The following is a 17914-nucleotide window of genomic DNA, read 5'->3' on the forward strand; positions in this document are numbered from 1 at the left end:
TGTTATCCACAGATATGCAAAGATCCACATCCCTATCATCGCATCCGTGTCAGAGCACCAGCCTACCACCTGGGTCTCCTTCTTCTTTGACCTGCATATCCTGGTCTGCACCTTCCCAGCAGGCCTCTGGTTCTGTATCAAGAACATCAATGATGAGCGAGTCTTTGGTGAGCAGCTCTAATGTCCTTGCATTCACCAGACGATGTGTCTGTATTCAGTTTGATTGATGTGGATTCGTATAGCGCTTTTCAAATAGTTTCAAAGCAGCTTAAGTGAAAATGCATGTCTGTAAACTTGTCAACTCTGATGCCTTGGCTTTCTTGTTGCTTTTTTAGCATTATCAGTATCTGTCAAGACAGACTGTGACAGTTATATAATATATATTTAATTTATACACAAGTCAAAATCTACTAAGGGGAAATTAAATGTAACAAATCATATATCATCTTTTAAACGGAGATGGTGATCAAACTACATTTTATAAAATTCATCTGTCAGGTACTGTATATAATATATATTACATCAGAAAATGAGTCAAATTGGATGACTACAGGGACTCATCTCAAGATCACTCTTTTAAGTTCATCTATTGTCAAAATTATGAAAAAAGATCAGTCAAGAATAGAAAAGTATTGAAAATGTTCAAATCAGGAATGTTAGAATCACAATGTGTAGTTTGTGCATAAAAAATTTACATCAAAACCAACACACGTTGATCTAAGTTTACTAACCCGGCAAAGTTTTGTAAAAGTGTATTTTCTTTAGCATGTAGTGTAAAGTATTTCACTCCGTTCTCTGATTATTCAGATTTAATTTTAGCGAGTGAAGAACAAATGTATACTTGTGCACATTATGTATTACGTACGTTATCGTCTTTTGACAAAAATCATTTTGAAGCCACTCAGGCCGACATTTTCTCCCTCTTCTCGGAAAGTGATTCAAAACATCCTGTAGTGTGAGGTTTCCACAAAATACGTGTACCCCCCTGGACTTCTGCTTGTCCTAAATACTACAGTGTATTGTGCACGATGTCATGATGTTTAAATGATACAGATTTGAAAAAGGAAGGATCGTAAGATAATAATTATTTCTTAGGCTGGCTGTCGGTTGGAATATTAAATTAAAACATTGACGTAACACTCATGAACATCAATCACTTCACTAAATACTTGCCAGCTAAGTTTTTGACGGATGTCATAACGTGCTACACATGCTGGAGATGTTCAAAATGCTTTTTGCATAATTCATTATACTTATTTTATGTAATGAAGTTTATTTTGTGGCTTAAATAAGTTACGTTACTCAGAGACTGATATGTTTGGCTTGTCGAATATGTTGCATTCAGCTGTCGAAAATTTGTTGATTTTTTTAGAAAAAAAAATTTTTTTTAACCAGGAAAAGTGGTTTTGATGTACAAAGTTGTTTGTATCATCTCAATTTAGATCCTGTTGTAAAAAATAGTGAAAATCACTTTTTAAACTGTTGTAGTAATTACCCTTTAGCAGATTTTGACTCACATATATGTATTTATGTAAAATTAAATGTATTTAATAAATATACATATTATATACTTATACAAATATTAGTTATCAATTTCAATCCACAAGCATTTCACGAATAGATTATTATTATTATTATTATTATTATTATTATTTTATTATTATTATAAAAAAATATTATAAAACTTTTTGGGGTCTCTGTAATTTGGTTATCTACTTTGACATTTTTATACAAATTAGATTTCTCCCACTAACTTTGGAATTATATTAAGCCTTTGTTTATAAAAAGGCCCTTAAAATAAGGATCTATAGAATTCAAAATATATGAAATGTTGTCAGGGTATATTCTTGATAGGCCACTTGCTTTTCTGTAAAAAAACAAACAAACAAACAAACAAAAAAATTAGTTGTATTTCTGGAGGCTCAAAATTAATAAAGATCCTTGAGCTTATTTCTACCAGCAGGCAGTTTATTCTGAACAGTTTTAAGTTGTGGTGATTGTATCCTGTTTGTACATGAGAACACTCACTGCTGTTTTGATGTCTGCTATGAGTATTTCCATTTGTAGAGGTGCTTGGGAACAGAATGCATTGAATTAGTCTCAGTCCCCAGAAGAGATTGTTTTATTTTTCAATGGCTGTCATGGCGTTCTTGAAGTCTTTCACTAGAATAAACAAGGGAACTTTAACAGACATGTTGCTACACGTTTAAAGGCCCACTTCCGTTTTTTTTTTTTTTTTTTTTTTGATTTCTCTCAGGAGTTATCCAGTGCAGAACTGTAAACACTACACTAGTTAATTAACTGCAGTGCTGCATTGTCTACTGGAATCATAACTGATGTTTTCTCCATCGCCCCCTAGTGGCTCTATACGCCATCAGCGCGGTGTACTTTGCTGGTGTGATGGTGCGTCTGATGCTGACACTCACCCCAGTGGTGTGCATGCTGTCAGCCATCGCCTTCTCCAGTGTGTTCGAGCACTACCTGGGTGATGACATGAAGCGTGAAAACCCTCCGGCTGAGGACAGCAGTGATGAGGACGACAAGAGAAATCAGGGGAACCTCTATGATAAGGTGAGTGAAGGGTCAAAGGTCAGTCTAAGGACCAAATTAATGCATTTAAATAATATTTATACAGTAATAATTATTATTATTATCATTGTTATTTTTATTATTATACTATAATAGTGTGTTTGTATATATAATATATAATATAATATAATATAATGTATGTAAATATATGTATATATATGTAACTATTTACTGGTATTTTAAATTGAATAACATTTATAATAATAATAATAATAATAATAATAACAATTTTATTATTGTTATTAAAATTATTATTATTAATAATAATAATAATACAATTATAACAACAACTGTAGTTATTATTGCTAGTTAGTTTGAGAAATGCCACACCCCTGTTGAACACCCGGTGTTGGTTTCTTGAAAATACTTTGTTGTTGCAGAACACAGAATGTTGATTTGTCGGTAGCTTGTTTGTAGCTCATCTGCATTCAGTCTGATCTAATTGGTGTGTCCATGTGCATTTGCAGGCCGGCAAAGTCCGAAAGCACGTGTCAGAGCAGGACCGGCCAGAAGAGGGTTTGGGCCCCAACATCAAAAGCATTGTTACCATGTTAATGCTGATGCTCTTGATGATGTTTGCGGTGCACTGCACATGGGTCACCAGCAACGCCTACTCCAGTCCCAGCGTAGTGCTGGCATCATACAACCATGACGGGTAAGAGCACCTTCATGTGGCCTTTTTCTTGTTTAAAATAAGAAATATATGAGTCATTGATTTTTCTTCATAAATTTATAATTGCCTCTAGATCGCGCAACATTCTGGACGATTTCCGTGAAGCGTATTACTGGCTCAGGCAGAATACAGATGAACACGCTCGAGTCATGTCCTGGTGGGACTACGGATATCAGATTGCCGGCATGGCCAACCGCACCACGCTGGTGGACAACAACACGTGGAATAACAGCCACATAGCACTGGTGAGGGCAGCCATTACAATGGAGTCTGATATGCTATAATTTAAGAGTAAATCGGGACTTTTTCTAGAACAACAAGAAATGAACAGATTTGACTTCATATCAGTGCTTTTGTCTCAGCACTAGCAGTAGCGCCATCTTGAGGACTATGAAAGATGTATATTCTGTTCCTTCTGCAGGTCGGTAAAGCCATGTCCTCCAATGAGAGTGCAGCCTATGAGATTATGAAGTCCTTGGATGTGGATTACGTTCTGATCATCTTTGGGGGAGTGATTGGATACTCAGGCGACGACATTAACAAGTTCCTGTGGATGGTGCGCATCGCTGAGGGGGAGCACCCTAAAGATATCCGGGTCAGTGTCAGTCCTGGCTTTTGTATGTCCAGTGTGCTATATGTTTGAAATAATTTTAGGTTAGGGATGGGTAGATTTCCTATTTTTCCTATTTATTAATTTCCTTTTAGTGTATTGTTTTTTTTTGGTGGTGGTGTTGTTTTTTTGTTTTTAGGGTTTTTTTCCCCCTCAGAATAGTGTATATGTAAAGTTAAGGGAATTAGATGATTTATTGCATTATTGAATTTGTGTAATAAATGGAAAAGATCAAGGATGGGCATAATTGCTGACTTGTTTGAATCAAACAATAATGAATATTTTATAATTTTATGAGATGTCTGGTGTGCTATGTCTAATCATAGATTAGGGATGGGCAATTATAATGTTCTTTTAATTAATTTATATTTTATTAACAATTTATAATTTTCTTTTTTAGTATATTTTTTTTTAGTTTTTATTTTTGCTTTTATTTCCTTTTTGGGAATAGTTTTATTGTATTGAATTTGTATATGGAAGAAAGAATAGGGATCGGCAGGAATGGTATCTAGTCTGAGAAAATGTCGTCAACTAGTTTAAGCTTTTCTTTAATTTAATTTTAAAATATCTAAGTACAATATTTCAGTTATTTTATTAGTGATATTTTAAATCCATCAAAAGGTTTTTATATATATATATATATATAAGGGGCCATTTACAAAATGTTGTTTTCAACTAAAAACAGAATGTATGCGTTATGGCTGTTCATTTACACGACAACGGTGTTTTGGGGGCCTGAAAATGTAAACATTTGAAAATGGATTTCAATGTTCAAGTTTTTGAAAACTATACCGTTATTATCTGTGTAAACTATAGTAACACAAATTTGTGGAAACGGCGACGTTACAAGTTCAGTCTGTAGGTTTATAGTGTTTCTTTACAAAGTGACATCGCCAACTACTGGCCTAGAAGCATATTACAGCGTTTTTAATTGTTTTCACAGATCTGTGTGAATGGGGATCGTTTTGACAATGTTTGTCTATACATGAAAAATGTTTTTAGTAATTTGTGTAAACGTACCCTAATTCAGTCCAGTTGAATTTGAGTTTGTATTAAAAAATAGAAAATAAAGATTTTAAGGTGTTTATTATATTTTACCTGGATTTTTGCCCTTTTAAAAACCAAACTTTTTTGTAGGAGTGCTTTAGAGCTTCTCTGACGGAATTTGATCATGCTGATGGCGTGCTGTTTTAGTGTGCTGTTAGACTGTCACGTAAGCTCTCCCTGAGATGTTGCGTCTCTAAATTAATCCTCTTTAACGCTCCCCCGCTACAGCAATTAATACAGCGCTTTATGTAACAAGCACTGTCTTCTACAATACATTAAGACAGTTACTGTTGATGGGCTTTCAGGTCGCCCACAGTGAAAAATATTCCTGTTATTATACATAATTCACATGTTTCTGATATTTGCTATTTTTTGAGGTGTCTTTTTGTTCTTTTGCAGGAAAGTGATTACTTCACACCACAGGGGGAGTTTAGAGTGGACAAGGCCGGCTCTCCCACCCTGCTCAACTGCCTGATGTACAAGATGTCTTACTACCGCTTTGGGGAAATGCAAGTAAGTGTTTCTTCCTTTTAATTCATTAGGTCTATACATTAATTGTGTTGTGACAACAAGGGCTGATCCTTAAGCCATCACCATTGTGCTCTTTTGTGAGTGTAGGAATGCGTATATAGATAAAAACTAACCGCAAATGCCTCTCCCACAGCTGGACTTCCGCACACCCCCTGGATTTGACCGGACACGGAATGCAGAGATAGGCAATAAGGACATCCGTCTGAAACACTTGGAGGAGGCGTTTACCTCTGAGCACTGGCTGGTGCGCATCTACAGGGTGAAGAAGCAAGAGAACCGACAGGCCCTGGACCACAAGCTCCGCAACATCGCAGCCAAGCAGAAGTACACCTCAAAAAAGGTTCTTCCCTCTAGATTCCATTGAAACAGCATTATGAACATTTAATAATGTGAGATTTAAATAGGGGTGGGCGATTTGACAATTCTTATTTCACACTCTGAGAATTTATTTCACGATAACGATATATAATTCACAATATAGTTATTTTGGGTTATTTTATCTCGTTTATATATTAGGCTGCGGCCACTTTAAGACCAAACGCACGGATCCATTAAACAGTTGGGTGTAAACCGGATGTGTATTAGTATACTTTCACTTAAGACATAACCAGCTGTTTACGTGAATACTTCACACAATGGGCATTTTGACATAATTGCGTGTGTATTTGGCCATTCAAGCACAATATGGTGTGAAAGAACTGAATTCGCGAGCGCATGCTGTGAGACGTGGCTTTCTGTGCACACGCTTACATTGTCAGTCAGCACGTGCATCTCTTTAGGGCTTTTCACACTGGTTAGCCCTGGGTCATTCTAAACCCAGAGTAAACAGAATCCTGGGTTATCTTTATTCATGTTTCACAATGCTCATACTATACCCGGGGTTAAAGGTTAATCCTGGGTATTCATAAAGTGCCGTTTCACACTGCACATTCCTAAACCCCGGGCTAAAGTACTATTTGCATATTTGCGGAGTCATTTACTGGATAAACGCAGCACGTGACCTGTTTACGTAAAGGCTCTAGCATTGCTCATATCACACATTGACTGTAATATCACGTTTTTCTGACTAAACTTTTCAAAGTGTAAAGGTAATACATCAAGCGCTGTTTCCGTGACTGCCCAAAGCTTGTGAATATAAGGCACGTGATTGGTTGTAAACATCTAGTTGTAACATTCTAACACTGCATCCTTTCAAGTTGGGCACTGCAATGCGGAGTTAACAGCGCAGAAGCGGTGCTAAACCTGCTCTGGAGCCGGGTTTCATAACTCCGGATAAAAAGTGTTTCTAACCCAGCATCTAAATTACAAGTGTGAAACGCTCCCTTACCCGGGGTTAAAAGTGTTTTTTGAATGAGTGTGAAAAGCCTTATTGAGTTCTTTTTCACTGCATATTGCGCTTGACACTTTTTTTACATCGAACACGTCCCAAATTCACAGTTGTCTTCTGAGAGAGGCAGATTTCTGTGCGCATAACAACTTCTCGCTATATTCTAATTCATGCATTTCATCACTAAAATGTCAATAGTGCTATATATATATATATATATATATATATATATATATATATATATATATATATATATATATATATATATATATATATATATATATATATATATATATATATATATATATATATATATATATATATATATATATATATATATAATATATATATATATATAATATATATATATATATAATATATATATATATATAATATATATATATATATAATATATATATATATATAATATATATATATATATATAATATATTTATTAATATATGGTTCAAATTGCTCACGGTTCGGTTCGTATCACGGTTTTAGGGTGATGGCTTCGGTACGGTTCGGTATGTGCTATGTTTAGGGAAAATAGGACTACTGTCAAAAATAAAGAACAATCAAACTACAAGCAACATCACAAATAAGTACAATAAAGCAAATATTCAAATAAAATAAACAGTGTTTTTCTGGTATCTAACCGTAGTTTTCAGGTACAGAAAATGGATAAAGTAATCAAATATAAAATAACACTGCATATTATCTTTTTACTGTATGAAATAAATAAAGATTAATCATTATTGAAGTTACAAAAACTATTCAGTCAAGAGCAGTGTCGTTGCAAAGAATTATAGTAGTATTAGTAATGTTCAGGAATGTTCTTGAATGATTAATTGATCATTTATTTAAATCAATTATGACATTGTTAATGGCACAAAATGCATGTTAAAGGGACAGTTCACCCAAAAATTGTCATCATTTACTCACCCTCAGGTTGTTCCTGGTATAAATTTTTTTTTCCGCTGAATACAAAAGATATTTTGAGGAATGTCAGTAACCAAACAGTTCATGGACCTCATTGACCATTTTTTTTCCCGCTGAATACAAAAGATATTTTGAGGAATGTCAGTAACCAAACAGTTCATGGACCTCATTGACCATTTTTTTTTCCATACTATGGAAGTCTATGAGGTCCATCAGCTGTTTAGTTACTGACATTCCTCAAAATATCTTTTTTTGTGTTCAGGTTTGGAACAACTTGAGGGTGAGTAAATGATGACAGAATTTATTTTTGGGTGAACTATCCCTGTAAGGATTACCGCGTCCATGTAACCTTTTTAAAAATTACTTACTGCAATTAATAAAATTGTAATTATGGTTATACAATTGACTGTTATGATTGGTTGTTTTTAAATGTAATTAACTTGTTTCTTTTCATGGTTTACAGACAGCCAAAAGGAAGAGGGGATACATCAAAAACAAGCTGGCTCTGAAAAAAGGCAAGAAACTGAACAAGAAGTCTGTTTAGCTATTGAATGATACCGCTGAGAATGGAAAAAGAGGAAAACAAAAGACAAGGACAAAAACAACTAGTAAGTAATCCACCAATCAAAAAGAACAAACATGTTGTCTGGCGCCGCCCACTTGAGAACGTTTGATTGGAGGCTTTTGGTCCGGCGATTGCTACGAGGTTCCTGGAGGTTCCATGACCGGTTGGAGGATGGGGATCTGCACCGCAGTTTTATTCTGACAACTCTGGACTTAATTTGTTCTTGTGTTCTCTTTTTTTGTTTCTTTGTTTTTTCTTTTGTACTTGAATGTGCTGGTGAAGCGAGAGCGCTGCCCGTGTCTCAAACAGCAGGCACTTTTTTTTTTTCTTTTTGTGGTACAGTTTAATATAATACAACCGAATGCTAAAACAACCAACAAATATGAATTCATTAAGCTCAGTGAACCTTGGAGCACCAAAGAGATTTTTTTTTGTCAGAGCCTGTGATAAATTGTTACCTTTTGATTATAAAACCATTTAAAAATAAAAGATGTGGGAAAATCTGAGGAATATGGAGCCGTCTACAGTGCGACAGCCCCTAAAATGCTCTCTTGGTTTTAACTGTTATCTGACAAACCCGGTTTCTATGTGACAGAATGCAGTGGGGTCTTTGTGGCTCTGAATTTGTTAGGTTTTGTTTTCCCTAAGGCAGACATTGCAAAGGACTAGATTATTAATAATGTTTAACTGTTGTGGTGATTTTGATTATAAATAATTTTGTTCGTTACATCATTTTGAATGTTTTTGTTTTTCTATTGGTTGTAAGATTTTATGCAATAATTCTAAATTCAAATGAAGAAGAATCCGCTTTTATTTCCTTTGTTGCTCATGTGTTTTGTCCAGAGGGGGTGCTGCGGCTTGGCATCACCTGCTCACACATTTGCGAAAAACAGATGTTTTTCTTGGGCCAATTAGAAATCAAAATTTCCCCCCTCTTCCTAAACGACTGTCTGCCAGGACAAAGAGTGAACTGAATTAGTTGTAGGTTTATTAAAATGCTGCATTACTAGCCTGAATGCACTTTGTCTTAGTTCACCTTAATGTGGATCCACTACTGAGTAGCATGCAGGTGGAGAGTGCGTATTTTTAGTGTGAATATTCCATTTTTATTTTTATTTTTGTTGAAAAGGGCGCTTCCTGCAACATCTGTTGTTTTGTTTTTTTTCTCTCTCTCAGTTCTTCTGGGCTGCCATTTAAACCTTTTTTCCCTCTGTTTTTTGCCTTTCTGGTTTTCAACCCTACTTATTGCTTTTGCTTCATCTGTTTTTTTGTAAGATAATTAGAAGGAAAATTTGATCAGTTTTCCCCTCTTCTCCACAACATATCCATATAATTCTTCTCAGAGGGCTCTGAATCTTAGGAGAAGGTATTTATTAATAAGAATGAATTTGAAGTTGAGAAGAGGACGCTTTTCATCCTGAAATTCAAAAACTATTTTTTTTTTTTTTTTTTTTTCAAGTGAAAATTTATTCCATCAATTGTAAAATAAAATAAAAAAAAAATTAAAATGAGTGAGAGAAAGGCAAAGATGCTGTTTGTGAGAATGAGTTGATGCCATTTGTGATTAAAAGACTCAATGAAAGAATCGGCCTTATCCATGTTTGCACACACATCTTTCTTTTTTGCCCATTTTGTTTGTTCTTTTTTTTTTTTTTTTAAATCAGAATTAGTATTTAAAGTGCTTCTGTTATGCTATTTTAAAGGTTCCTAATATTGGTTTAGTGGTCTCCTACAACAGTTTTACATGCATCCAAGATAAAAAAAAACACTGCAGCATCACTTGTTTCTCACCGAGTCTGAAACTGTTCGATAAAGGATTCAGTCTCTAAATCCCGCCTTTCCAAGAGCTTCCTCTGCTCTGATTGGTCAGACGGTGTTTGATGTTTGCGAGCAGCCAATGAATACCGTAGGCTTGCATTATGAAAATTTGTTACAAACCTACATTTGGGAGACAATAACTCCTTGGTCGTGCACTTTAATCTTTGAAACTTAGCAGGCTGTTTAAACAACTACATCACACACGTGAAAGGTAAATCTGAAAGGGCACTGCTCAAGTCCAGCTGTACTGCTTTGGTGGTGTTCTACAAGCGTCCTCTAGGTGGCAGCTCTAGCACATCACACCAAGGAGATGGTCAAGTATGAGCCGCCTTCAGAACTTCTTATGCGAATCAGATGAGCTGTAAATGTCATGTGACATCACTCTGGAAAAGTACGTCAAGACAGCACAGTCTCAAGCGACTGTTCTCATCCAGGCAGGGAAAAATATCTATTTATGTTAAGAACCCTTAAAATTAGCACTAGTAAAACATCTAATATAGTATAACGAACTATTTGTGCTTTTTACATTCTAGTCTGAATAGTTCCTTTTCTCCATTGAAAGCAAGTCAAAGGGTTTTTTCAGCCACATGGTGTAATTACAGTCTCTACCAGCAGGGGCAAATGACGGCTTTCTAACTAGGCAAACCGTGAACCTTTGAATCATCTTTGTTTACCCTGTTTTCTCATTCAGATGTAGCTGAGAGTTGAATTGGTTTTCATATAAACGAAATCTGAATAATCTACTTTAATAATAAGTTTCTGAAACCATGGTGTTTATATATATATATCCGTATTTATTTCAATTTCTAGCTGGCTGTATTGACCCATTATTTACACATCTGAAGTGTGCACACTTGTCTTTGGCAGAAGTTTCTGTATTTTAAACAAGTGTTTGGGGAGATCATTTACAGTAGAATCACTGTTCTGCGTTGGATCTTTGCTAATGGGGTGTTTTAATCAAAGCTCAATGCTGTTTTGCGTTCACTGGCACAGAGAGACCAGTGGATTTGTTACGCTTTGCAAGTCTGTCTCAGTCAGACCCTCAAAGGCACACATCTTCATTCAGTCAAGACACTTCATGCCTATTATGGAAGTCACAAAACGTTTTCAGTTACATAACTCGATGTGGTTCACTTTACCATATTTAGATGTGCATGATTAAGATGTGCAAAATCAAATCAATTTAACCTCTTCCACTCTGCCGGCCCGTGGGCGGGCCGAAACGACGTCATAGTATTTTCACTTATTTTGTTTTAAGATTTCTGCAGATACTACCAACCCATATATGGTACCATTTGAAAGCTTAGAATCTAATCTTTACAAAGAATATAATGACTTCTGTGTTTATGTTACACAAATTAGTAAGATAAAGCTTAAATATACAATCATGCCAAAAACGCCCCTCCCCTTGACTACGATGAGGAAATATAAATATGAATATGAATTTTTCGCATATTTCATAAAACAGACATGTCATATATCAGAAGAAAGCTCTCATTCTCAGGAATTCGGCTATATAGTTTATTTTATTGTTTTCACAACATCATTTGAACGATCTTCAAAAGAATTGCGCAATAAATTTGATAAATGTGGAAAAAACAAACACAAACGTCACATTTCTACCCCTTTCAATGCTTCTCTAAGATAAAATCAGCCATAAACTCTATATCATCTTTTACCTTATGAAGTTTTCTTTCAAATGAGCCTACTTTCACTTTTCTGTGAGCTTATATTGGTAAATAATCCACTGTTATGTCGCGGTTGTCCGAAACACAAAATGGAGACGAATGAAGAAACACGCGATCTTCACACCATCATCCAAACGGTCTGGCTTCCTTCAGTGATGACGATGATATACATATCAGGCATGTGTATAAAGCTGAGGATCCTATTTGTCCAGGGACATGTCAATCAAGCTTCTAGTCCAATCAGATGGCGAGATATTCAACAAATCATTGAGGCAGACAGGCGGGATCACACCGCAGCTTCAGTTCCACGTGGTGGGCGTGTGATCGCGTTGCGAGTGATGAGAGGAGCTGTTTGATGGAAGATTTGCATGTGTTTTCATAGTTTGTGTATTGTTTTGACTTCTAAAATGGCATATGGAGAGGGAAAAGCACCAATGGCACCGATATAAACGTTTATTGAAAGTGATGAGGCATGGACCAGTGACGCCGTGTTATGATTCGGCGAAAATGACAGCTCGCTTTTCTCGAGGGAGACGACAGAACCCTGCGCTTGACTGGTAAGCTCATATATTCCTGCATTTACAATGCTAATGCTTATTTAATGATAAAATTATTATTTTGAAATATACAAGCATGCAGACTTCAATAAAATCGTCATTTGAGTAAATCTACATTTTGAAATCGTAAAATACATATTATTATATTGTAAACAACTAACAACTTTTATTTTTTGTTTCAGATGCTGCATGAGATCCTGGACCACCGGCACAGATGGTCCTCAGCTTCACATCTTCAAGACAGGCCAGAGGAAGGTGATGCTCTCAACACAAGGGACAAAATATTATAGTGATGCACAGAATTATATAAATGTGGAGGATGTAGATCATGTTTTACATTGTTAAAGACCACATACATTTTATTTTATATGTTATACTGTCTTGTGTCACCTGAAAGGAGAATAAAAAGTGTAAAACGCTAAACAAAATCTCATTCTTTTATGCTTTTTAGCATAGTACTTGTTTTGCATCTCGGAGACAAAGATGAAAATGAAGAAAATCAATAAATAATAAAATAAAGTGCTATACCATATAATAAAAATAGGATTTTTGGGGTAATGCAGTCTGTAAAACCTGTTTTTGCAAAGGACAATCCAAAGAACACTTGCATACGCTAAAATATCATTTTGCCTCCCTTCAGTTACATTTCAATAACTTCTGTTTAGAAGATGATAGATTCAAAATATTTTTTTTTTAGTACAAGCTGTCACCTAGTGGAATCAAACAAAACAATCAGCAGGTCCCTAGAGCAATCAGAACCTGATTTACAGATTTTCAAAAACAGGATTTTAAACAAAAAAAACAAAAATCGCCTATTTTTTAAGTGCTTATTACAGTATTTTAAATGCATAGAATGTAATTTCTGAAGTATTACAGTCTGATTTTGTTATTTTGAGGGGTTTTCTTTACAATGACACCAATATTTTTCATTTCTCTCACTGTATGTGTGACGGGTGAACATTTAAACTTTGGTATGTCAAATTCAGGTGGAAATCTAAAAAATGCCTCAGAGTGGAAGAGGTTAAACTTTAACTGCTGTTTATTATATCAGATACATTGTAAATTGTACTTTCCGTGAAAGCTGTAAATTAATGGCGTCCCATTACTTCTTTTTAAAGCATTTGAGGCAGAAATCTTTTTTCTTTTTTTTTTTAAGAAAATAAGTATCTGAAACGCATGCATATCACTGACCTTACTACATCATGAAGGAAAAAATACATTTGCACATGATTTTAAATCCATTCCTTCAAACATCCATTTTATTATTTCTTCAGGTGTGAGAGACTCAACTGAAGCATAATACTGTCATCAAATGGTAAGATTGATTCAGTCATTCAAATAACATCTCTTAAACATGAATACATCCTCCTCACGTACTACAGCCGCTCTGTGCTTACTGGTCTCAAATACTCTCTATGGTGTTCTAAAATAATAGCTATCAGTCATTAGTGTTATACTCTCTGATACAGATGCTACATCTCTTCTGTGTGAAAATTCACTTTACTATAGTATTGATTACCAGAAGTAATATACAAATATAAAGATATTGCACAAGGTCACACAATTCAGGCCTCCATGTCCAAATCATTATCATCCGGAGGGGCTTTTGAGGTATTTTAACCACTCTCGAGTCCTTTTTTGTTTGTTTTTGGCACCTTTCATTCTCCGTACGACAAGTTGGAGAAAAATTATCAATGTTTATCCCTGCTGCTTGAGTCCCATTGGTTGGCCAGCCCCTCGTTTACATGGCCACTCCCATCTGTGGGGCGGGGCTGCTGTGATGGACCGGAATCATGTGGCTCCAGCTTTTCCATATCACTTCGTCTTCCATAGAGGATTGTGGTACACCCACCCCTCCCCCTGCAAGCAATTCAGGGACAGAATCATGTGTTAGACATGCTAGATCTGATTTGAGAACCAATATCCTGCATGACTCTGAGCTAATCAAAAGAGGCGAGACGTGAAGGGAAATTAATAATATTCGGTCCCGTACCAAACATGGTGACAATGTAAAATGCTGTATTGTGGGTGAATTGTCAACACATAGATGGATGTTTTTGAGCACCTTTTTAAACCATGACATTTAAGTGAATAAAAGCCTAAATTCAATCATATAAAGCAAGCGGTTTTGCCCTAAACCGCTCAATTCTGACAGCAACATAGTGTCGGCCCAGATCTGGCCCACATCTGGTCCGCATGTAATCCACATGTACCATATGTGGGCCGGATCTGGGCCTATGGATTCGTTTTATAATATCTTTTTGAAGTGTTAATGTTTCAGTTGCGTAGCTGTCTATGGAGGGACAGAAAGCTTTCAGATTTCCTCAAAAAGATCTTAATTTGTGTTCCAAAGATGAACGAAACTCTTACGGGTTTGGAATGACATGAGGGTGAGTAATAAATGACAGAATTTTCATTTTTAGGTGAACTATCCCTTTAAGACCAATTAGTTGACTAGTGCAAGTACTGAATAGTCAATTATGAAAATATGTAGTTTTGCATTCTTCAACAGAGTCACAAGTTTTCAGGCTGCAAGTCCTCATCAGGGTTTTAATGCTGAAATAGAAAGTCTCACCTCTTTGATAAAGTACTTGGGTTTCCAGGTGGTGCTGCTGGCCGTTCTCTGCTTCCCTTCCCTTCTCTGTTTCTCCTCCAGCTGGTGTTTGTGTTCAGTGGCCGTATCGATGTCCCCGGCCTTCAGCGCCGCTGTCACATGCTTCCACAGCCGTCTGTCAATCATTGCCGCAAGACAGGATTATACAACAGGATGACACGTTTTTTTTATTCTTGTATATAGTTGTGGAATAATATACTTCAGGTAAATTTGTTTCTAAATTTCAAAACTATTTTGCAGTTGCCTCTATATAAATTTTTTTTAAAGTCTTTTTGTATTTCAAATACATGCTAAATGTTGTTAAAGGGTTAGTTCACCCAAAAATGAAAATAATGTCATTTATTACCCACCCTCATGTCGTTCTACACCCGTAAAACCTTCGTTTTGGCAAAATGCAATTTTGAACAATATACTGTAAATATATTTAGACTGAAATTATTTTAAAATATAAGTAAAAATAATTTAAATATATTTTTGAACATATTTTAAAACCTATATTAAAGGGTTAGTTCACCCAAAAATGAAAATTATGTCATTAATGACTCACCCTCATGTTGTTCCAAACCCGTAAGACCTCTGTTCATCTTCAGAACACAGTTTAAGTTTTTTTAGATTTAGTCCGAGAGCTTTCTGTCCCTCCATTGAAAGTGTATGTACGGTATACTGTCCATGTCCAGAAAGGTAATAAAAACATCATCAAAGTAGTCCATGTGACATCAGTGGGTTAGTTAGAAGTTTTTAAAGCATCGAAAATACATTTTGGTCCAAAAATAACAAAAACTATGACTTTATTCAGCATTGTATTCTCTTCCAGGTCTGTTGTCAATCCGGGTTCACGACTCCGCAGTGACGCTGGTGACGTGTTATCTAGTGCGCCCGAGCTTCGTTTACAGTCTGAGGGAGACGCACGCTGTATTCAAGCTATTCTACACTGTTTGTATTTTGGTATTGCTATATTTTTTAAAATGGTGCTTAAGCGTGCATGTCCTAATGCCAAAAACAACGACGTAAAAATGCATTACCAACACTGACAGATGAAAGGATTCAACGGAATCAATTTAGTTGAATCAATTCAATGGAAAGGATTCCAGAACAGAAGACAATGCTGAATAAAGTCGTAGTTTTTGTTATTTTTGGACCAAAATGTATTTTCGATGCTTCAAAAACTTCTAACTAACCCACTGATGTCACATGGACTACTTTGATGATGTTTTTATTACCTTTCTGGACATGGACAGTCTACCGTACGTACACTTTTAATGGAGGGACAGAAAGCTCTCAGACTAAATCTAAAATATCTTAAACTGTGTTCCGAAGATGAACGAAGGTCTTATGGGTTTGGAACGACATGAGGGGGAGTCATTAATGACATAATTTTAATTTTTGGGTGAACTAACCCTTTAACAAATTGGCTATTTTGTTTATTCTGAAATGTACTTCAAATATATCTCTGTATATAGGGGGGGTGATCACTTTACAACTCAGTCTTTTTTTTTTTTTTTTTTAACCAGAATAAGCTTCAAAACTTTGCTGTTTAGTCAAGGGTGTTAAGTCTAGCCATATTGATCAAGATAAGTAAAGCAACCTCATATGATGAATAAGCCAAATCTTTTATTAAATTTGATCCAAACCTTTCAAGGATCAATGGATCCACACTTTTTGCAAGTGTAGCACTGTTTCAGAAGCACCTCTCTGCTGCTATATCTTCTTTTGATTGCATTACGCGGCTTTGGTACCGCCAGGCTGAGAGCATTAGACTACTCTGATGGGGCTCTGTCCTGTTCGGCTGGATCTCTCCTCTACAATAAGCCAATAAGCAGCATTAGAGTTTATTAAGTGAATCCTCCAGCTCACTCAGGGCCAGAGGAGTGCATGAGGGTCACGAGTATTGTATAAGAGCTCTAGAGGGGCAGGATCAGCTAAAATGCTCTAAAATGATAGATGCTCATCCACAGTGGCATTATCTGGATCACTGAGCTCTGATCTTTCACACTCGCTATTTATTTGTATTGCCTGAGTAATTTTCCCTAGAAGGAAGGTTTCACTATGCTTCCATCTGAAGTTAATAGACTTCTGCAAAATAAATAGAACAAGCTAACTCAAAATAAAAATGCACATTTGTTGTATTTTGTCCATTTTGTACTTTAGCTAGTGTGATAATTAGATAATGTTGGCCATTTTGACATTTTTGTATTTTTAGGGTTAGTAGGGAGATGAGTCTCAAACATATGTTGTATACATGTTGTATGTCATTGACTATGACTCTAATTCGTCTCTTCCCTGTCAGTCTCCTAAGCAATTTACGTTGTATAGACAGTGCAGCGCTTCCCTGTTCTACATCAGAACACCAACTCAGTATTGGCCGGCTCCTGCGTCAGTATCAAACGCATGCGTCGGCCAATACTGACCCGGCGTTCAGAAGTAGAACCTGGAAGCTCTGAATGAAAACAGCGAAGGAGAATGACACAGAAGAGAAGAAATTATTGAATAAAGTCTTTATTTTATTTTTTTTTATTTTTTGCGTACAAAAGGTATTCTTGTCGCTTCATAAAATTAAGGTTGAACCTCACTTTGACTATTTTAACAATGTCTTTTCTACCTTTCTGGACCTTGAAAGTGGTTATTAAATTGTTGTATATGGAGGAGTTAGATACCTCTTGGATTTCATCAAAAATATCTTCATTTGTGTTCTAAATTCATGATAAAATCTCACCTCGATTCATATTGGCCCTGTTTCTCCAGTGGGCGGATCTTTTTCTTAATGACTGGCAGTTTGGATGTGTCAATCACTTTGGTCTCTCCACTGCTGTAAGTGAACTCCAGGGTCCCGTTCCACTCCCCCTGAGCCTTGCATACGATGGTACCGGTGGGATTGTGTTTTACCTCACCTGTGACTCTGTTGAAGAATAAGAGAAAATCAGTTAAAAGGGCTATATGTAGAACTCAGAAACCC

At 35.9% G+C, this 17914-nt stretch overlaps 2 protein-coding genes across 2 annotated transcripts in view; one reads left to right on the forward strand and one right to left on the reverse strand.

The window, feature by feature from the left end:
• Positions 1-9891, forward strand: part of stt3b (STT3 oligosaccharyltransferase complex catalytic subunit B) — a 49152-nt gene extending 39261 nt beyond the window's left edge. Inside the window, exons 9-16 of the mRNA XM_067404735.1 lie at positions 13-167; positions 2360-2571; positions 3057-3244; positions 3336-3507; positions 3684-3857; positions 5319-5432; positions 5584-5790; positions 8183-9891. Of these exons, the coding sequence (XP_067260836.1) occupies positions 13-167; positions 2360-2571; positions 3057-3244; positions 3336-3507; positions 3684-3857; positions 5319-5432; positions 5584-5790; positions 8183-8263 (1303 nt within the window). The 3' untranslated portion in view covers positions 8264-9891. The remainder of the gene's footprint in view (positions 1-12; positions 168-2359; positions 2572-3056; positions 3245-3335; positions 3508-3683; positions 3858-5318; positions 5433-5583; positions 5791-8182) is intronic.
• Positions 9892-11604: 1713 nt separating this feature from the next.
• The window catches only part of osbpl10b (oxysterol binding protein-like 10b), a 69445-nt gene continuing 63135 nt past the window's right edge, over positions 11605-17914 (reverse strand). Inside the window, exons 10-12 of the mRNA XM_067404745.1 lie at positions 17675-17857; positions 14923-15076; positions 11605-14207 (exon numbers count right to left, since the gene is read on the reverse strand). Coding sequence (XP_067260846.1) covers positions 14163-14207; positions 14923-15076; positions 17675-17857 — 382 coding nt within the window. The 3' untranslated portion in view covers positions 11605-14162. The remainder of the gene's footprint in view (positions 14208-14922; positions 15077-17674; positions 17858-17914) is intronic.

Source organism: Chanodichthys erythropterus, chromosome 2 (assembly GCF_024489055.1).
Source record: "Chanodichthys erythropterus isolate Z2021 chromosome 2, ASM2448905v1, whole genome shotgun sequence".
NCBI lineage: Eukaryota > Metazoa > Chordata > Actinopteri > Cypriniformes > Xenocyprididae > Chanodichthys > Chanodichthys erythropterus.